General features: G+C 38.1%; 2 protein-coding genes across 3 annotated transcripts; both read left to right on the top strand.

Annotated features, from left to right (window-relative positions):
- Positions 1-225: 225 nt before the first annotated feature.
- LOC113079868 (metabotropic glutamate receptor 4-like) lies at positions 226-22,369 on the top strand (the record flags this gene model as incomplete). The annotated part of the gene is made up of 3 exons (XM_026252089.1): positions 226-302; positions 1,327-1,467; positions 22,169-22,369. Coding segments are annotated over exons 1-3 (391 nt in total), but the record flags the coding sequence as incomplete, so codon positions are not given.
- On the top strand, positions 8,755-16,681 carry LOC113079869 (uncharacterized). 2 transcript variants are annotated; one of them, XR_003281769.1, is made up of 3 exons: positions 8,755-9,052; positions 9,256-16,377; positions 16,581-16,681. XR_003281769.1 is itself a non-coding variant. In XM_026252090.1 (2 exons), the coding sequence occupies exon 2, from the start codon at positions 9,900-9,902 to the stop codon at positions 15,906-15,908; it is 6,009 nt and encodes a 2,002-aa protein (XP_026107875.1). In that variant the 5' UTR covers positions 8,755-9,052; positions 9,256-9,899; the 3' UTR covers positions 15,909-16,640. The 2 variants fall into 2 exon arrangements, 1 of the variants encoding a protein (XP_026107875.1); XM_026252090.1 differs by having other exon boundaries at positions 9,256-16,640.
- Positions 22,370-22,645: the final 276 nt, after the last annotated feature.

The following is a 22,645-nucleotide window of genomic DNA, read 5'->3' as shown; positions in this document are numbered from 1 at the left end:
ATGATTTGCAGTTAATGTAAATGGAGAATCACCAAAGTACCACAGAATGCAGACAATAATTGCAAATATGTAATTAGAGTTGATGTTAGTCCTGAGCAAAGCCTATATTCAATATTTTATGGAAACTGTCACTCATCTTTTAACAGGCGGCTACTGCAGGCAGCAAAAAAAGCCAATAAGACGGGTCACTTCCTGTGGGTGGGGTCAGATAGCTGGGGGCTCGAAGATATCGCCGGTGCTTCACCAGGAGGAAATGGCCGAGGGAGCTGTTACCATCCTACCCAAACGACAGAACATCAGAGGCAAGTGACAGATTAAATCCTGCGCTTATCAGTGGCTGCTCTCATCCATTAGAGACCAGGTCTGAACCGGAGTGTGTGCTTAATGTTTTCTGACAACACTTTAGCTACTGGTGATGCACTTAATTAGTGTAAGTTATGGTGCATGCATAGCGTTAAAAGAACAGTTCACTTAAAAAAGAAAAAGAAAAAATGCATTCGATTTTTTTTTCTTTGGAACACAACTAGCTTAAGATAATTTAAAGTCTTCTTTTTAAGTTCTTAAGAATGCACAGTTCCACACTAGAAGTGGTCAGTGGGCTTAGTAGACAGTCTGTTTTTATTCCAAGTCGTTTATTATAAATACATACAGTACATTACACATTATTATTATTATTATTATTATTATTTATTGCTAATACAAAGATACGTTTTTTAATTCAAACTGCATATTTGACAAAACATTCAATATTTTGTTGTAAATGAATTGATATATTTAATATTTTGTTAAATCTGTTGTTAAAGACAGCATATAATAATAAAATAAAATAATAATTTAAAACATACATAATATTTATTATTATAAGTATTACAACTAATACTCTTAGAATTACACACAATAGTAATTTCATTCTTTCCAGTTAATATAAATGTCAATTTATTGTGTTTAGTTATATGTGTGTACTATTTGTAATTTTTTTTTTTTTTTTTTTTTTTTTTTTCAATTAAATGTTTTTGGTCCTTTTTGGAGCTTGACTGCTCCAAAACTATAAACTGTAACTAGGAATAGTTCTTCAAAAATTCTCCTTTTGTGTTCCACAGGAAAATGCCAACTAGTTTGAACTGACACAGAGATGAGCAAATGACAAATTATTCATTTTTTGTGTGAACTAGTCATAGCAAAAATTGAACATTCTTGGTGAGATGAAAATGATGTTAGATGCAAATGTTCCGTCAAATCATGTTGCTCTCTGAAGTTCATTGGCTTAGAGCTTTGACTCTGACAAAGCGCATTAAAGTGACACAGATCTCATCGATCTACCCTCAGGCTTTGATCGCTACTTCACCAGCCGCACACTCGAGAACAACCGGAGGAATATCTGGTTTGCGGAGTTCTGGGAGAACAATTTCAACTGCAAGCTCAGCCGCCATGCCTTGAAGAAGGGATCCGGCGTTAAGAAATGCACAAGTAAGAATCTTTCTCTCTCCCTATGGCAACACTCCATTTCCAGAGCACCATAAAAGAAAGAAAGTGAGCAAAGGAGAAAACCAAATCTACCGTAAAAGACTTGGCCTGGTGTTCCCAGATCGCCTGAAATGGGCTTTTGTTTACACCAGAGTCTGATTAGTCATACCACAGCAAAGCTGTTCTATGTCTGATAATTTCTGATGCACAGCAGCAGCATCCCTGCACTAAGCACACAGAACCAATACAATCCAGCCAATTGGATAAGAGATGATGATTTTAATTGATTCAAGACTTGTCTCGGGGGAAGAGCCCCCCGTGGCGGCCCCATCAGCTATGAGTCCAGCCCTGGTCAAAGCCCGTCCGTTTGGCCGTGGAGAAAGGTTGACTCTTAGCAACACATTTCAGGTTTTGTCCCATCAGTGCGGCTTGTGATCTTATGAGGAGAGGTTTCTGCCAAGGGTTGCTACGGTAGCGCGTCTAATTCTCAGCATGTAGCCTACGAAGCATTACAGCGTTTACTGCACTGCACCAGTAAGCAGGGCAGGATATTAACCTCTCAGTTCAGTATCGGTGCGGTGACCCCCTACAGACGGCGTAAGTCAGATTATGTGCGACTGTGGCAAAGGGGCTCACTGTAACGTCTGCAGCGCGCTAAATGTCACCGTGCATAATCCCTGTCAGTGTGCTCACTTGTAATGGCTGGCCTTTAGTGAGCTGCAAGAAGTATCTGGCCTGAAACAAAATCCATCGCTCCTCCACAACATAATAAATCACTTTTTCTTTATGCTAATTGCTGCGCCCACGAGAAAATTCATCATTGTTACCTCACATTCTTGAATAGCCATTGGTGATTAAATGCAGTGCTTCTATTCACTTGATTAAAAAAAATATGGTAGGCTGTTTTTGCGTGCGTGAATGAGATGCAAAACATGCCACTCAGGACAGCTTTTACTTTCTTTTATGGTAGTTTTGCAGTCAAATATATTTCCCACACGCTTTTGCTACACCCAAGGGCTCACATCTGAAATTTTGGCAGCTTAATTTATCTTTAAAAAATGTCAACAAATGAAAAGTTAAGGTACAACAGAACATTGCATTTCATTATTTATTTATTTATTTATTTATTTTTGTCAAATGAAGGTGCTGCATAGCAGATTTTGTATATTGTCCAATTTAATACATGAAAGAAAAATTATAATAACAATCATAGTAATTATTATTATTATTATTATTATTACTATTATTATTATTATTATTATTATTATTATGATGCATTTAATCATAATTAGTTAATATAATAACAGAATATGTCTTTTTCCAGTGTATTATTATTATTAATTGTAATACTGTAATACATATTTAATAAATAAATATTTTTTATGTTGTTTACCTTTGAAGTTTATACTGTATATATATATATATATAATATGGAATAGGCAGAAAAATGTACAGTGCAATAATTGCATAAATACAGAAATATTGTATGTTTTGTAAGTAAATATGCATTATGTAAATGACAAACAAACACTCATAAGAACCAGTGAGATACAGTAAATACAAACAAAGGATGATTTATAATTAAACAATAAAACAATATTAATTTGTTAATTTTAGTGACAATAAATGAAGAACTCTCTACATATGCCTATTACTGTATCTAAGCAGAGGCTACAATTTATAAACTATGAATTAACTACAGACTAAAAGTTTGCAAATGATTTAAAAGTCCTATATAGCTGTATAATTATAAAGTATAATTTTTTATTGCGGTTATTATAATTCTAACAAAGAATTCGTCATTGTTACCCAAAATGAAGTGCTTCTATCCGCTTGATATTAAAAGATATATATATGGTAACACTTTAATATAGGGTCCAACTCACACCAATAACTAATTGCTTATTAGCATGTCTATTATTAACATATTGGCTGTTTATTAGTGTTTATAAAGTACATATAACGCATGACATCCCTAATCCTACCCAATAGCCTAAACTTAACAACTACCTTATAAACTATTAATAAGCAGCAAATAAGGAGTTAGTTGAGGCAAAAGTCATAGTCAATGGTTAGTTAATAGTGAGAATTGGACCCTAAAATAAAGTGTGACCATATATATATATATATATATATATATTGCAGGCAGGGTGTTTTTGTGTGCATGCATGAGATGTTCAACTCAGCACAGCCTTTTTTCTCTTTTATGGTAGTTTTGTGATCAAATGTATTTCTAGCATGCTCTTGCTATACCCAAGGGCTCACATCTCAAAACAGGAGATGTGATAGTGTATGCGAGCAGAACTGCACATGTGCTGACATCAGGCTTGATTATTCGTGTAAAGAACAATTCGGCATTTGCCATGCACATTGTAGCAGATTTATAATGCCACATGAGAAATGAAAATGGTTTTAGACTGTTTACACAGCTTTATTAGTTCATGAAAACGACCACACATTGAAATACAATGCAGCCTTAACTGGGTCGCATCCTCTAACAGCTATGTCTCAAAGGGAGGATGTAATATTTGTCTGAAAGCACTGATTCAGAACCAAAGGCCACTATGACTGTGGCTTGCTAAACCTTTATCATTTGCTGTGGGACCTAGAGTTAGCATAGTGACAGTCTCCCAGGTTTGGGTGTTTTCGATGCTGTAATAACTGCTGACCGAGATTAACAGTCAAGATCTGCATGTATTTTCCATTAAGGTTTAGCTTGCATGGTTGAATTTTTATGATTTGTTTTGTAGTCTCCAAGGGAGCATGGCATAATTATTCGCACACAATGATACTGTGTAGTGGAAATCTCCTAGTATGCCACATGTGCTGTCCAAAGAAGACCTGTGCTTTCTGAGAACATTTTGAGTCTGTTTTGCCCATTGTCACTGGCACAGTGAGGAGTTGTTGCTTTTTTCGTCATCTAGACAGACTACAGTGTAAATATAGCCTCAGAGGGACAATGCTAATGCATGAGTCAACAGGCACCCACAGATTTGCCTAAATTCCAGCTGACATTTTCGATAATGACTAATGTGATGGAGGATCTGTGAAACATATTTGGGGTATGAATCAAAGCTTGATTCTGTGACATTGCTGCCTTTCATCCCTTTCAATAACTGTGAGCTGGGTTTTACATACAATATGCAGGGTATTATTTGCAGTATTTCAATCCAGTGGCCTGGATTTCAGGAAAAGCCCCTTCTCTGCTATTGATTCATTTATTGATTGATTGATTCATTCATTCATTCTTGCATTCATGCATTCATGCACATGTGTATATATAAATGAATGAACGGAGATGGGGCTTTTTCCTGAAATGCAGCAATGGTATTTGACTGCAAATAATAGCTTGCATATTTTGTGTGTGTCTATGTGTGTATATAGACCTTAATTATTAACATTATAAACATATAACATATATTAATGACATTATTAACATATAACATATATAGCATTTTCTTTTTAGAATTGTTGTTTAGAAAGGAGCTAATATTGTGAAATATCACCACATTTTAAAATATGCATTTTCTATTCTTCTATATTTTAAAATGTCTTTTATTCCTGTGATGACAAAACTACATGTTCAGCTGTCATTATTTGAGTCTTAATTCTGACATGATCCTTCAGAATTCATTCTATCATTCATTTTTTTAACTGTACGTTTCTGCATAATATTGCGGCACTTAAATTCACTAAAATTATTATTTTTGCTGTTTTAATTTTTTTGTTTATTTAGAAAATGTAATATTGTGTCAGCCATTTAAAAGTTATAGCATGAATATACTTTTTTTCATGCTATAACTTATAAATTAATATTAATATTTACACACACACACATTTTTGAATTGGTGCATCTATAGCTGTAATATTTGTTTATATTTATATTAAATCCATTCTATCTTACTTGCAGCAGAGATGCAGCTTCAGTTTTACCTAGCTGAGCACTCGCTCACAGATCATTTCTAGCGGTTTGAAGTTTGATTGGTACATTGATTGGGACGTGCCTGAAAGTGGTGTTGACCAAATGAGTTGTTTACTCTGTAATTAGTTAAACCTGTTCCATCAGTTTGAGCCGTTGATGTGTATTTGTGCACTGATGGTGTAATCATCCAATCACAGTAACGTTTGGCAGTATTTTGCTGTTCCCTCCTCTCATTGGCGTCACGCTCTAGGAGCTCAGCGAGAGCACATCGAGCTCAAGGGAGGTCCCCCGCTGAAGCTTTATCCGCCGATGTCACTGTTGTAGAGTCCTACTTTAGAAAAACCATTGATATAGAAGTCATCTGATGTCATATTTTTCATTTAAATTGTGTTCTTTCTTTGCAGAAAGGTCAACAGTTAAAGCAAAACACGTCAGTGCACGTATATTTTTAACCTTAAGGCTTATTAGCCTGAATCTCACCTTTATTGGCATGCTGTGTTCAATGGACCTCATTCATGAAACACATGAAGGACAAATTTCTGTGTAAATCATTTGGAAAACCATTGCTACATAAGTTGTTTAGTTCATGCTTCATGTTTTATTGTGTGCATTTGGCCCTAGTCATGAAATGGCCTTGTTGAAATTGCTTTAAAAGCTAAAAATACATCTCAGTAATGAGCTGTTGATGAACAACATTCAGTTGGTCACACTTATGCATTACTGAAAGGTACTGCTAAAATCGACACTTTTTTTTTTTTTTTTTTTTACCATTAGTCCATCTTGATGGCTGTTATAGTAAAATACAGTTAAAGCTTTTAAAAGAGTTCCACATGTAATGCTCATTTTCATATTCAAAGAAATTAGCATTTACATTTAAATCTTCCAGTGGACACGCCCCTTTCAACAGAGCATCCCAATCAGAGGCTAAATTCTAGGTAAAAAAAAAAAACAACCAAACAAACTACCATTTGTATTTAAATGATGACCGTTTTTATTGAAAAAAAAAACATACTAAGATTATAATTGCACCTCAGGAAATAACATACAATGCAAAAATGCATTGTATGGCCCCTTACCCAAAGTTTAATACTGTAAATACTGTAACAAATTTGTTTATCATTGTTAGTTAATAATAAGTGTTAACGATATTTTTCTTAAGCATCAAATCAGCATATTCGAGTGATTTCTAAAGTATCGTTAAATACTAGAGTTATGATGGACTCCTTTTAGGGCTGATCCGATCACGATCGGCCGATCGTTAATGCGCATCTCATCAGTAAAGCCGGTTCTCTAATCAGCGGTAAATTCCATCAGGTGCGTGATTTCACATAGAGCAGCTGTTACTACACAAAGTCGTTGTTAACTGAGAAGATGCGCAAATCCACGTTTATTTTCAGCATTTATTGGCGCATCTTCTCAAAATCATAAAAAAATCGTACCACCCCAAAACTTTTCACTGGTTTTGTGTGTTAGATTTAGTCCAAAAAAACGTCAATGCATCATGTTGAATTTAATTCAAATTATGCATCGGATAGCAAGTTAATGAGTACAGAAATGTATAGCATTGCTGGTTTATCAGAGAGAATGCAATGCTTAAATATAAAGACTGTGTTGACCCCCACGCTTATCGAAGATCCAGCAGCCAGAGATAGCAGAGAGCGGTACATCAATGCTGCGATTTTCCAGCCCTCACAAAAGCCCTCTGGTTACTGTCGGATTAAAAGGCTGGATATCTCAGCGTTCAGCTCTCTCTGCCTCTCCTCCTCTCTACCTCCTTCCTATTCTCTATCTCTCGCTCTCTGTCTTTCTCTGTTTGTAGCACTCAGCTCTTCTTTTATCAGGGTTGAACATACAGGAAATTCTCCATGCAGAGAGCAGCTTGTGATTATGGATTGCACATGTTGAGATGGATCTTTGTGATATCAGAAGATGTGAGGGCAAAGTTTAGCTTGTTGACATGGGTTTGCTGTAGCTTCTTGATTTTACTGCTCTCTTGAGTAAGGGGACATGCAATGCTTTGGAGTACCGTTTTCTCAATGGTTTTGGTAGGTTGTGACCCAAAATAGCTACATATGCGTGTATCGATGATTTGATACATGATCTTTCCATTTACCAAATTTAAATGCTGGTTTAACCTGGAATTTTCAATCTGAATTATTACTGCAGAATATATGGTGTAGTTGCCCAAATGTTGCCCTCAAAAGTGCCCTTTGAAGTATTTATTATAAATAATAAACTTTTATAAGTTATAATAAAAAGTTGCAGGAAATGGTTGGAGGGTTGGATTTAGAATCCAAAAGGTTGTAACTTCGAGTCTTGGGCTGGCAGGAATTGTGGGTGGGGGGAGTGGATGTACAGTGCTCTCTCCACTTTCAAGACCATGACTGAGGTGCCCTTAAGCAAGGCACCGAACCCCCAACTGCTCCCCGGTGCCGCAGCATAAATGGCAGGCCACTGCTCTGGGTGTGTGTTCATGGTGTGTGTTCAATTCTGTGTGTTTTGGATGGGTTAAATGCAGCGCACAAATTCCGTGTATGGGCCACCATACTTGGCTGTATGTCACGTCACTTTTTATTTAAACTCGTGCACCACATTTCTTGCTACTGTATATATGTCTCCTGTTACAAAGTAATGAATGATTCAAAACTCAGTTTCTGATTTAATTCAACACATTTAGAGCAAAACCTCATGCTTATGTATGTATTAAAGAAAATGCTCAAATCAGATGCAGTCATCTTCAAGGAGTGATAAAATGTAATAAATTATACGTAACTAATTGAAAAGGTATTAAAATATAAGCTCTAAAACGGAAAGGTTGGGAATAGGTGCACTGCTTTTAGATTTTTTCCTTGACATTCTAAGGGGAGTGTGTTTTTATCGAAAGCGTGGATTTCTTGGCTCATGAAAATTCCACTTGGGCTTGTTCTAAATTGCAGAAATTGCATTCACCATTCAAAAAAAATTATAATTTTGAAGTAAACATCAATGTCTAATGCACACTTAGCTTTAATTGAGTTGTTAGTTTGGCAGTCGAATGGACCATTGGTCTGTGGAAACATCTTTTGTCAGCTGTCTGGATCAGTCTGATCATTGGTATTCATGGATGGAGGTGTGATGATGCTGTAAAGATGCACTCAGATGTGTTGTATTGTGCAGAGCTGTGCCACTTAATGCTGACAATGATCCCTTTGATGGCCGCCTGTGGCCTTCCCAAAACTATGAAAAATAATGTTGCAGTTCCACATTTGTTAAAGAAAATGGTAAGCAAGTTCTTTCAGTGATCTGCTTCACTGCACTTGCAATACAAGAATAACTTCTCTTCATCAGTATATTTTCACTATTTTCACCTATCTAAACAATATTGTAACTGTCAAAAGACATGTTTTTCAAAGATATGTGTATTATTTATGTTTGTTTAAACAGTCTAATCAATTTGAGTTCATTTATTGTTTAAAGTAGAGAATGTGCTCCCTTAGAATGTTTAATGTCATGGGTTCTTTAAGAAAGAGTTAATATCGAAGCGTAACAGGTCATATGACCAGGTTGAGTTGAACGCGGGACCGTTGCATTATGGGTTGAAGAAACATGGATGCAGAGTAATGTTAATGGTATACAGAGCCTGGAAAGGAGTAACCTTTATCTGCATGGTCTAAGAGGGCGCACACGGTAATTCATCTTTAAATCTGTTGTATTTTCTGTAAAATGTTGTTTTTTATCAGTTTATGTAAACGATGTTATGTGTAAATCGTGATGTAATCAGATTCGGATTGTCATGTGTTCATTTGCGTATCAGCGGACATTTACATGAGAGACTTGAAAAGAACTCGACTAAATGCATATTTTGAACATTATATGTTTATTTCTTGTAGTTTTCACGGTGTCTGCTGGAAAGAGACAGAGACATAGAGACAAATAAACAGCAAAAAGGACATCTGTATGAAGCGTGGCTCATTTCATTAGACCAGTGCAGCTAAAGTGAAAACGTAACGCCAGCAAAGCCGACAGCGCCAAATGTGGAACGGTACCCGTCGGATCTGAAGAGAAAGCAACATCGCGGCCGCTGGAGCATCGCGTACAGACAAGAAGTCGGAGAAAAGGAAGAATCACGATCGCGGAACCATCGCGCGGTCTGAGATTGCATCAGAGAGGAGACTTCCCCTTTCACAGTTGTCACAGCCAAGGAAAGTACCGCGACGCGAGCAGTAGAGGGCGACATTCATCCTTCTAGATTACAGCCTTACAAGTATCCTTCCTACAGGCTTCAGAGTACTGTGTTTATTTCATCGTTGTTTGAAGCAGAAGAGTTCTGCTGTGCAGTTAACTGCAGGTTTGACTGTGCTACTTCTACATCTATATGGACATTAAAAAAAAAAAAAAAAGGTAAAGTGTTATAAATATATTGCTTTAATTGATTTATGCTTCAGCATTGACATTGTTGTGAATGGTGAGTAATTTGATCTGAGAGTAATAGTTAAGTAACCGTGTACTAAAGTGTTTTTGGAAAACATTTACAATGTCAGTCTATGGAGAAAAATCACAATGTGGTGAATCAAGTGAGCAAATAGAGACCATTCAAGCAGAGTTGATTAGGTTAAATGAACAATTGAAATCTCAAAGTAATGATGTTGAAAGGGAAAGATTAGAGTCACTCATTGGTGATCTTCACTCCAAAATACAGTCACTTCAAACAGCAATGACAGAACCTATTCCTTCCACTTCAAGAACAGATGAACCCAGGAAATCCTCACGAGAAAGAAAGTTAACTCCAAAAATGCAGGAGCTTAAGCAGCAAGAAGTTTCTCAAAAGGAGAGTAAATTCATCAAGTTGTATGAAAGCTGGAAAGACCAAGTTAAAGCTACACGTACCAAACTGAAGGGTGAGTGCTCGGACCAAGACTTAAGTGACCTGATGGACAGTGTAGAGGGAATGGAAAGTCAAGTGAAAAATGTATATGAACTTATAAGATCTCAATCAGTTCCTTCTACTGAGATTAGAAGAAAAATGGATTCCTGTACAGCAGTGACTGCAGATTTGATGGGGCTAATGAAAGTTCGTATGAGTGAAGTGGGGCAAGAGGAATTTGATGCTAATGCAGAAGATGCAAGAATTCATATGGTGCTTGACAAGGAGTATGCTCAGTCGATATTTACGACTACAAGCTCTAAGTCTATTCGTAGTCACCGTTCAAGCTCCTCAATAGATCAGCAAAGTATCACTGCAAAAAGAGCAGAGTGTGCCGCACAGTTGGCTGCAAAGCAGGCAGAGATAAAAATGGAAGAGGCTATTGCTACTCAAAGGCTAGAACTTAAAAGACTGGAGAATCAGAGAGATCTTCAGGTAATAGCTGCAAAGCTCAAGGTATACTCTGAAGCGGACTCAGGTGAGTCATGTAATGATAGTATAGCAGCAAGCAGTGATTTAGCCAGTTGTCCTGTAATGTCTTCTAAGGAAATTAAAAAGGAACAGGCATGCAAGAACGATAACCAGGAACAAAAAGACCATAGTAATGGTGATGCATCAATAGTACAAGCCTTACATGACACAATGGTTCTCAGTAGACTTCCTGCACCTGAGCCCTCAGTTTTCATAGGAGACCCACTCAAGTTCTTAGAGTGGAGAACAAGTTTCAAGGCATTAATAGAGCGGCGATGCACAAATCCAGCTGATAAGTTGTTCTACCTACAAAAATATGTCAGTGGTGAGGCCCAGTCTGTATTGGAAGGAAGCTTCTACAGAAAGGATGATGAAGCCTATGAACAAGCATGGGAAGCACTGAATTCTCGGTATGGCCATCCATTTGTAATCCAGCGTGCATTTAGAGAAAAACTGAATGACTGGCCTAAGATAAGCTCGAGAGAGTCAGTTAAATTGAGACAATTTAGTGATTTTCTGACAGCCTGTAGCAATGCCATGCCACACATTAAAGGGCTTCAGGTGTTAAATGACTGTGAGGAGAATCAGAAAATGCTACAAAAACTCCCTGACTGGCTGACATCTCGTTGGAATCGGCATGTAACAATGCAGCTGAAACAATTGGAGGAATACCCTACTTTCAAGGAGTTTGCTGATTTCGTGGCACAAGAAGCAGAAATAGCATGCAATCCAGTAACATCCTTTCATGCCCTCAAGCTCACTCAAGAGAAGCCATCTAGAGAGGTTAAGCGCTCAAAGGCAAATGCATTCATCACTAATGTGAAAGCGTCAGATAAATCAAGAATAGTGTCAAAGACATACAGTGTTGGAGTAAGCAATTCAGTGGATTCAAACCGATCCGACAAAGTCATCACTGTGCCTTCAGTTTCAAACTCAGTCACTTGCAGGTATTGTGGGGAAAACCACTCCATCCACAAATGCCAAACGTTTGCCAGTAAGTCTGTGGAGGACAAAAGGAAGTTCATATTAGACAATAACCTTTGCTTTGGCTGTCTTAGGAAAGGACACAACTCCAAGGATAGCAAGAGTAAAGCTACTTGTAGTGTATGCAAGAAACATCATCCAACACCACTTCATGAAGACCGCCCTTCTTCTACAGCAGTCACATTTTCTCATGCAATGCAAGCAGAACAAAACACATCTTCACTTTCCTGTTGTGTAGATAGTGGCGATGGTGGGAGTACATCAATGATTGTGCCTGTATGGATTTCTTCAACTTCCACACCTGAAAGGGAGATCTTGGTTTATGCCCTTCTGGATACACAGAGCAGCAACACCTTCGTGGATCAAGAGGTATGTGAGAGGATGGGGGCAATTTCAGAGCCAGTCAAGTTAAAGCTTACAACAATGATGGGAAAAGATTCCATTGTTCAGAGTGAAAGAGTTAGTGGGCTCAGAGTTAGAGGCTTTACTTCTTATGGCTTAATCAGTTTGCCACCTGCCTATACTAGAGACTTCATTCCACTTGAACGCTCCCACATTCCTACTCCTGAAACTGCTAGAAGATGGAATCATCTGAAAGAAATTGCTCAGGAAATTCCAATGCTGCTGGATTGTGAAGTCGGACTTCTGATAGGTTACGATTGCTCAAGAGCTTTGGCACCACGGCAAGTCATCACAGGAGGTGATGACGAACCATATGCCATCAGGACAGACTTGGGTTGGAGCATAGTTGGCTCCTCACCTAAGATTGCAAAATCAACTGAAGTTACAGGCCTGTGCCATCGTGTATCTGTTAAGGAACTCCCAAATCTGACACCTACCTCAATTATCAGAGCCCTTGAATCAGACTTTGGAGATACAAATCCAAGGGAAAGGAGCATATCACAAGATGATATACAGTTCATGCAACTTATGAATGAGAAAATTCACAAGAACTCAGAGGGACACCTTGAGATGCCCCTCCCCTTTAAGACACGCCCACAGTTACCTGAAAATAAACAGCTGGCTCTGGTGCGATTGAAGCGCCTGAAAGGAAAATTTGAGAAAGACCCAAAATTCAAGGATGATTATGTAAAGTTTATGGAAGGTGTCTTCAAGGATGGCGATGCGGAGAGAGTTGAACTCCAACCTAAAAAAGGAAATGTCTGGTACATTCCTCACCAGGGAGTATATCACCCTAAAAAGCCAGAGAAGATTAGAGTTGTGTTTGATTGCTCTGCCAAATATGATGGCACCGCATTAAATGATCACTTGTTAACTGGGCCTGATCTCACTAACGGGCTAACAGGGGTACTTTGCAGGTTTCGCAAATATCCAATAACAATTATCTGTGATGTAGAAAGAATGTTCCATAGGTTCCATGTAAGCCAGGAAGACAGAGATTACTTACGGTTCCTGTGGTGGAAAAATGGCGATACAAACACTGAGCCAAAGGAGTATCGCATGAAAGTCCATCTTTTTGGAGCAGCATCCTCTCCTGGCTGCGCAAATTATGGAATGAAGTATCTTGCATGTCAAAACGAAAGAGAGCATCCTGCAGCAGCCAGTTTCATCAAAAGTAATTTCTACGTTGATGATGGGCTCATTAGTGTGGAAAATGTGGACACAGCTATCAAACTAGTACAAGAAGCCCGAATTGTGTGTGCAAAAGGGAAATTGCGTCTACATAAGTTCATCTCAAATGACAAAAAGGTCATGGAGTCTATACCTGTTAGTGAGCAAGCCAGCGGTGTTCAAGATGTGGAGCTTGGCTCTGATGAACTTCCAGTCCAGACGGTGTTGGGAGTTAAATGGAGTGTAAATAGTGACACCTTTTCCTTTAAAGTAGCCCTGGATGAGAAACCAGCAACGCGGCGAGGAGTCCTCTCAACAGTCGCATCTGTGTTTGATCCATTAGGCTTCCTGGCTCCCTTTCTCCTATTAGGAAAGAAAGTATTACAGGAGATGTGTCAAAGGGGCATTGAATGGGATGATTCACTTCCCAAAGAGTTAATGCCACAATGGACTAGCTGGCTAAATGAATTGAAGGATCTGCACAATCTCCAGATTGCAAGATGCTTTGTTCCTGACTATTTAGGGACTGTCCAGAGGATCGAACTCCATCACTTTTCAGATGCGAGTAGTTATGGCTATGGTCAATGCTCATATATTCGAGTGTTGAGTGAAGACAAAGTGCACTGCTCCTTTGTCATTGGCAAGGCAAGGGTTGCACCCACAAAAGTTGTGACCATACCCAGGCTTGAGTTAACTGCTGCGGTGATTTCTTCAGCAGTCAGTAGAATGTTAAAGGAGGAGTTGGAGCTCAAAATTGATCAAGAATATTTTTGGACCGACTCAAAAGTAGTCTTAGGCTACATTAACAATGAAGCCCGTAGGTTTCACGTTTTCGTAGCGAATCGAGTCCAAAGAATTAGAGAAACGACTGACCCTGAACAGTGGCATTATATAGACTCTGAACAAAATCCTGCAGATCACGCTTCCAGGGGCCTCAAGGTGTCGGAGTTGATAAATTCGAATTGGCTCACTGGACCTAAGTTTCTCTGGGAAAGAGAAATTATCACATCAGAGACCACTCCAGAGCTTCTGATTGGTGATCCTGAAATCAGGGCAACGCAAGTGCTACAAACAAAGGTAGCAAGTGATGAAGATTTTTTGGAGCGGTTCAATAGGTTTTCGAAATGGCACACTGCATTGAAAGTTGTTGCTCGAATTCAGCAGTTAGCGAGACACAAGGCAGGTAAACCCATAAATGTTGAAGAAATGAGAAATGCCAGCATCAGGCTTGTAAAATTGGCACAAAGGGATGCCTTCAAAGATGAGATACAAAAATTGAAACAAGGCAAATTGCCAAATAGTCACCCTTTGTTCCAACTTGACCCAGTACTGCAAGATGGTGTTCTCAGGGTGGGAGGGCGATTGAAGAAAGCTTTCCTACCTCTAGACACGAAGCACCCAGCAGTCCTTCCAAGAGATGGTGTGGTCACCCGTCTCATCGTGGATTACTGCCATGAAAAGACTCAACACCAAGGCAGAGGACAGACCCTTAATGAACTGAGAGGAAATGGTTACTGGGTTGTTGGTGGCAGCAAAGTTGTGGCTAACCTCATTAAGCAATGTGTTATATGCAGGAGAGCTCGCAGGACAACAGAGACACAGATGATGGCGGATCTACCTGCTAACCGTGTTGACTCCTCTCCACCATTCTCTTACTGTGGGATGGATTGCTTTGGGCCGTTTCTATGTAAGCAAGGACGGAAAGAACAAAAAAGATATGGTCTCATATTCACCTGCTTCTCCTCAAGAGCAATCCATATAGAGATGCTAGAAGATCTAACCACTGATGCCTTCATAAACGCCTTGCGATGTTTTATTGCAATCCGTGGAGCTGTAAGAGAAATCAGATCGGATCAAGGGACAAACTTTGTTGGGGCAAAAAACGAGCTGACAAAGGCTTTGGAAGAATTGGACAAGGAGAGATTAACTGCTTACCTATCCCAAAAGCAATGTGATTTCATTTTGAACGTGCCTGATGCCAGTCACATGGGAGGGGTTTGGGAAAGGCAGATCAGAACCATTAGAAGTGTTCTAAGTTGGGTCCTTTCACAGAGTGCAGGAAGACTGGATGATGCCTCCTTGAGAACTTTCTTCTATGAAGCCATGTCAATCATACATAATCGCCCACTCACCTCAAATAACATTAACGATCCCAAAGGGCTAGAGCCACTTACCCCAAACCATTTACTCACCATGAAATCTTCTGTCCCTCTGCCTCCACCTGGGAAATTTGTGCCAGAGGACCTGTATGCGAGGAAGAGGTGGCGCAGAGTACAATATCTGACACAGCAATTTTGGAGTAGATGGAGGAAGGAATATCTGGCAAACATCATCCTTAGACAACGGTGGCACTCTCCAAGACGAAATGTAAAGATTGGAGATATTGTCATTGTCAAGGAGGAACAGCTTCCCCGCAATGAATGGAGACTTGGACTAGTGCTTGATGCTTGTGCAGATGAAGACGGATTGGTGCGAAAAGCCAAAATTCAAATAGGAAATAGGAAGTTAGGGAAAAAGGGTCAACGACTGACTAATCCATCAATTCTTGAGCGTCCTATTCATAAATTAGTAGTACTTGTAGAGAACAATTAAATCTGATTTATTGTCTGATCTTGAGACTTTTAAGTGTCACAAGTTCATCTGGTAGTCTTGAACCAAGAGTCAGAGATATGTGATTCTAATATCTGGTTTGTGAAATTACTAATTTTTCAAACATTTACGTAAAGTTAATCACAAATTGTAGTAATTTGGTGGGAGTGTAACTGTCAAAAGACATGTTTTTCAAAGATATGTGTATTATTTATGTTTGTTTAAACAGTCTAATCAATTTGAGTTCATTTATTGTTTAAAGTAGAGAATGTGCTCCCTTAGAATGTTTAATGTCATGGGTTCTTTAAGAAAGAGTTAATATCGAAGCGTAACAGGTCATATGACCAGGTTGAGTTGAACGCGGGACCGTTGCATTATGGGTTGAAGAAACATGGATGCAGAGTAATGTTAATGGTATACAGAGCCTGGAAAGGAGTAACCTTTATCTGCATGGTCTAAGAGGGCGCACACGGTAATTCATCTTTAAATCTGTTGTATTTTCTGTAAAATGTTGTTTTTTATCAGTTTATGTAAACGATGTTATGTGTAAATCGTGATGTAATCAGATTCGGATTGTCATGTGTTCATTTGCGTATCAGCGGACATTTACATGAGAGACTTGAAAAGAACTCGACTAAATGCATATTTTGAACATTATATGTTTATTTCTTGTAGTTTTCACGGTGTCTGCTGGAAAGAGACAGAGACATAGAGACAAATAAACAGCAAAAAGGACATCTGTATGAAGCGTGGCTCATTTCATTAGACCAGTGCAGCTATAAATATTAAAACTGTGATTTAAATGCGTTGTTACTTAAATCACCTGTCTGGATGCATATGGAAATTATATGCAGATGAGGCTGTGCATAATAAGCTGTTCAAGCTTGTATGCACAGTGTTCTGCTAATTTGAATTAGCATGTCTAAGAGTATGTGAGAATGGTTTTATAAATCTAGAAAAGTATGTGTATATGCAAATTGCCATTATAACATCTCCTGTCCTGTATAAGTAGCACAAAAACCCAGCACGGAAACTCTCACTTGAATCTCGTGCAGTTAACTACTATACTTTGATAAATACCTCAAAATAATAAGCATAAATGCAGTATATTTTACTAGAAAATACTATTTCAGTCTTTTTATTTCAAAATCATGTTTAATTCGGTGTTCCTTTACATTTCTTTAATTGTTTGTGAAATTTACTTGCAATTTCTGAGTGAAAATTGTTTCAGTGTAGTGAAGAATAGCATTTTAAAATGTACTGTTCTTTTTTTTCCACACCATATGTAATCTATAGTGTTGGCAGGAAGCAAATGGAAGAAAAGGACAGTCACATCACAAACATTTGCACAGTAATTGCTTTTGAGCTAAGCAATATACAGCAAAGCAAACTCTCCATGTACCCCTTCCACAACCTCAACACAAGCTATACTCATTGTTTGCCTCTCTTCAACATAGACTCATTGGGGGTTGTAAGGCAATATCCTCTGTGAAAACTGCATTGGAGCGGGTGTTTTTTGTGAGAAGTGGTATATAAATTTGCATTTAACATTTAATTATTTAGCAGAGACAACTTAAAAGTAAGAAATTAATGAATTTAGATTCAACTGATAATGTATTCAGGTTATGGATATAACGATAGTGTGCAGAGTGTCTTTTTAGTGTATTTTTAATTGTTCACAGTTTTTAGATTATATAGTACAAGGTGAATTATTTACATTTTTATTTTCATTGTACTGGAGCCAAAGCAAATTATAAAAAAAATGTCGAAAATTATTTCATTTTGGAAATGTTTATATTTTATATATATATATATATAAAAATAAATCTCATGCAATATATATGTATATGGAAAATTACAATATATTACAACTTACTGGAGGTTCCTTAAAAGGTCTTATCATCCTAATCAAGGACCTTGACATAAAAGAGTTTGAGGATACTCTTGTATATGTTTTAGTAGATTGCATGCAGTTAAGTTAAGCTGAGACAAATATTTTTTAACCATACTTTTTAAGCTTTAAACAAATAAATGGCTCCCATAAATGGGGTATTTAAAAAACAATGATGAGACACAAGACATCCTTGTTTTTATTCAAAAAGTGTTGAAAGATGGGGACAATTCATGGGATTTGGATTGCCAAGCTTTAACAGGAAAACTTGAGGTGCTTTGGTTCCCTACAAAACCTCCCTGAGGCTTGTGTTGCTCAGAGAGGAGTGGGAGAGTAGACGTCTTATGTCTTGAATGTTTTGCATGGGAGAGTAGATCAAAAAGCAGGACTCGTCTTTCATCCAGAAGGGATGTCTGATAAATGCAGAGGTGATGCAGATTCCATCTGCTATCAGCATCCCTAAACTGGAACGTTGTTGCATATGGATTAAAGAGGGGGTTTGTAAACAAAGGAATGTTGATTTGATCCCGAAGAACACACTTAAGTCATCAACACTGTAGACGACGCTTTGTATAAATGCCACAGTTTGACTTACAAACTAATTTAAATAGATTGTTAAATACAGTCGTTCATTTTGTTATTTAACATATATATAATACCATTTAACATTTAGATTGTCTGCACCTAAGACGAAACGCCTGAAGCTTTGCAATAAATAATACCTGCATTATTTCTGAAAGGCCAGAAATAATTACCCTTCTTCTTTGATTGCTGGAGGGATTTTGAGGTCCGAGATCCAAAACTAATGTATGCAACATCTAAAGCAGTCATTCTGTCCTTTGAATCAATTATAGCAGCTATCTCTATGCTGAATATTTTAATTCATTCGCCGGAAGTTAATGGATTGCTTTTATACAGTAAGTGCATTCAGAGACTGGCACTCCTTGAGTAGCATGCACAGCCTGGCCATTTCTATAGACCCACTCACACTTTGTCAATCAAAAGCACTTTGAATAAAGTTTTTATTTATTTATTTTTAACCATTGTTGAGGTTAGGGGTACAGCAGAGTTTCCACAAAACCCTTTGAGCAGAGAATCACCTATCCGAAACCACAAACAAGAGACTTAAGTGAGACAAAAGGCTCTGGAGATTTTTCTGTCAAATGGGGAGAGTCAGAGCCATTATTCCCAGTGAGAGCATTGCCCTCGGAGCAGGACAGCTAGTGTCTTTAAAGCATCGTGTGGTACTGCAGGTTACGTACGTGCTACTCTGTCATGGTCCCCTTCTCTGCCACCTTTCAGCCTCCGACAAACTCTCTGAGATGCCTCCCTTAATTGGAAAGGATTCCTCAAAAGGTGCAGGGCCCGGCGGTATAGAGAACGTGGATGTGTTTAGAATGTAGGCTGAGGAGCTGGTGCTTGTAACGATGTCAGATCTGTAGGATTTTATGTGTGCAGGCCAGTTGATTTTTTTTTTTTTTGTAATTCATGTTTTCATGGAGTGCAGAATAATTAAATTGAATTTAATCAACTTTATACTATATGTAAATATAGTAAATATTTGGTGAGAAAATGCTTAGTTTCATTTATACAGAATCAAAACATAATTTATCCATTTGCAATTGCAGATTAAATGCATTCATGTCCTGCATTAAACAGTGTGTAAATACATCTAAATGTCACTTCAGATGGAGCTTCTGTGTTTCCTCTGATTTGAAAATATGAATTTTGTTTATACCGATTTCATTTGCTTGGTAACAGCCCAAGGGCCAGTTTTACTAACAGCTTGCACCAGCGCAAACCATCTTTTGCCATTAAAATTGTACTGTCAGGTTTTCCTAAAGGCACTCAGTGATGAATTAGCGCTGAAAAGGTGTGAACATAGTTATTTTTGCACTTGACCTGATTGAATATGCATTTGTAGGAGTTTCCCTTACAGATGGAAAATTTATGGGAGGAGAGTATTCAAATGAATCACTCAACACTTTTTACTAACATTTGCCATTATTTAACTCCCCAAAAAAGTGTCTTAAACTTTTGCGCTTGAAATAACTGCAATTATTGTAGTTAGGAGAAAGCACCACAGAGAACAGAGAGTGCATGGTACATTTACATTTATTCATTTAGCTAACACTTTTATCCAAAGCGACTTACAATTGCTATATATATGTCAGAGGTCACAAGCCTCTGGATTAACTAGGGGTTAAGTGTCTTTCTCAGGGACACATTGGTGTCTCACAGTGGATTCGAACCCGGGTCTCTCACACCAACGATATGTGTTTTATCCACTGCGCCAACACCACCCCAAGGGAGAGATTTTCCCCACACCTATTTATTTATTTTAAATGTTTATTTATTATCCGAACATATCGTTTGCCAAATGTTATTTTTTATTTTAATTCAGGAAATAAAAGATGACTTGGAACCCTCAACTTGGAGTCACGCAATACCAGGTCTATCTAAGCTTCTAGCAAACATACATTTTTTCTCCTCCATTTCTTTTCAGTGTATTGTTGCTTCTTTATTTCCTTATTCTTTATTTGCAACAATGCAAATCTGCACTGGGCTTGGTATATTGCGTTGGTCAATTTGTAAACTAGATGTTGTGCCTGTGTTCTTTAATTTGCACATTGTTAGTAAATCACGCACAGACATATATTATGCACACACACCACATAAAAATATATAAATAATTTAATTATTATGTCAATATTTGGAGAGAAATTGCACCATATGAAGATAAAGTCACAGAATACAAACAGCATGTATGTGTGTGTTCATCTGCCAGTGAGAGTGCTAATGTGTTTGTGTATGCAGAGCATTAAGAAGTGTGTGGGCTGACTATCCTCTCCCAGCAGAGATTCTCAATGTTTTTTTTTTTTTTTTTTTTTTCAGGCAGACCCATGCCGGAACTCGAACAGTCACATCCCCCACCCCCCAACACCTGTAGTTATGCTTATGGTGAACCCTTACACAAGCATAACCTGTCATTTTAATTTAGGGTTTGGGCAAAGGGACTGTTGAGGATGTTAAATTGCCGTTAGCTTTCTGTTTAAGGCAAAGCTGAAGTCCTGGTGATTAGAAACCCTAGAAGAATAGGACAGCAGCTTTTCAAAATAAAAATGCACTGGCTTTGTTTAGATAAGAAAAGGTTTGACAATGGATGGGTATGGATGGGTTTGTCTTGGGCAAAACAGAAAGGAGTATTGAGCAAAAGAGGAAACCAGCCTTTTGAAATTTCAAGCAATTGTACAATACTGCACTAAGCGACATTAACCTGAAAGCCATTCTATTGTAAAGAGTAATGGTTGCTCTTTCAGTTTTTGCAGTTGGTTGATACACTGTAAATGTTCTGTAAATGCTGGCAGTAACCCAAAATGACAATGGCTCTGGCTTTATTCTGAAGAGTGTACCCTGCAATCTGCCAACCTGACATCTGACAGCTATCTCCATGGTTTGTTCTGGCAGGGTCATAATTGAAACGGCTCCTTTGCAATTAAGACCTTACAAAAAAAAAAAAAAAAAAAAAAAAAAAAACACAAGCTGAGCAACTCCAGCTCTAATGAATATACAGCTGTCTGGCATGATTATATGAGCGCTGAGAGATAATTAATCTTGCTTGCTGTCTCCCTGTCTATTATTCCACCCTCGTGTGTTACCAGACCTCTTTCATTTATCTGTGGCATGAAGAGCAAGATAAGGGACTTGGATTACTGAACATGTGAGATGACAACTCGTGGCATATTGTAGATATTTGATTACCCCCCCCCCCCCACCACCATATTTAAATACAGTCTTTTTAGAGTGTAACATGTAACTAGTAACAACTGTTCCTCCATGTCCTGCTGATTCTGCAGTTTTCCAGCATATTTTGCATATTTGAGTGACTGTATGATTTTGTGATCCATCTTTTCACATTGAAGACAACTGAGGGGCTCAAACACAACTATTAAAAAAGGTTCAAACATTCACTTTTGCTCCAGAAAGAAGCACGATGCAGTAAGATCCAGGTGGTGAAAACTTTTTTAATCTAAAGGTAAAATGTACTTAATTTAACTTCCGGGAAACATTGCAAGTTCTTGTTGATTCCGAAGGGCAGTACTAAAAGAAGAGAGAAAAAAAAAGGAAATAAAAAATATTTCTACAACATAAGAAAAATTTGACATCTTCATCCTGTTCAGTTAACCAATCCTGATTCATTTTATTTAATTTTAGATGGAAAAAGACACACGTGAAGAACGTTTTAACACAATTTATTATTTTATGTTTTATATCTTTTATCTTTTACTCCTGGTGTGAGTGTGACAGTTCCGTCAAAATCTAAATGACACTTCACTCAGTGTTAATGCAGACTTTCTCTTTCATCTGTTAGATCAAGAGAGGATCGGAAAAGACTCGTCCTACGAGCAAGAAGGAAAGGTGATGTTCGTGATTGATGCAGTGTACGCGATGGCGCACGCCCTCCACAACATGCACAAAGACCTCTGCCCTGGCAAGGTGGGACTCTGTTCCAGAATGGACCCAGTTGATGGAACCCTCCTGCTAAAGTACATCCGCAATGTCAAGATAGCAGGTACGCGGTTTACCTTCTGCATTACCGCTCTTCTGTTTGTCTTTTGACAGACCTACTAGCACAGAGCAAACATCTGTTTATGGGTGCTTAAGAAAAGGGAGTTTTGCATAATTAGCCCTCTGACTGTGAATTTAAGTTTCTTTATTACAGCATAACAATTTTAAAATGGCTCTCTCACAGGATACGTTTTTTGAAAGTTATTCAAAATCCTTTTACTAAAGCCCCACCCTGGCCATAAATTTTCAACAAATGGTTTTACAAAGATTAGCTGCTGGA

The sequence above is a fragment of the Carassius auratus genome, unplaced genomic scaffold, assembly GCF_003368295.1.
Source record: "Carassius auratus strain Wakin unplaced genomic scaffold, ASM336829v1 scaf_tig00029617, whole genome shotgun sequence".
NCBI lineage: Eukaryota > Metazoa > Chordata > Actinopteri > Cypriniformes > Cyprinidae > Carassius > Carassius auratus.
The sequence above is the reverse complement of the archived record's forward strand: the minus strand, read 5'-3'. Positions and strand labels throughout refer to the sequence as shown.

Excerpts from the sequence above, each read along its gene's own strand:
- LOC113079869 (XM_026252090.1), top strand. The coding sequence starts at position 9,900 with ATGTCAGTCTATGGAGAAAAATCACAATGTGGTGAATCAAGTGAGCAA.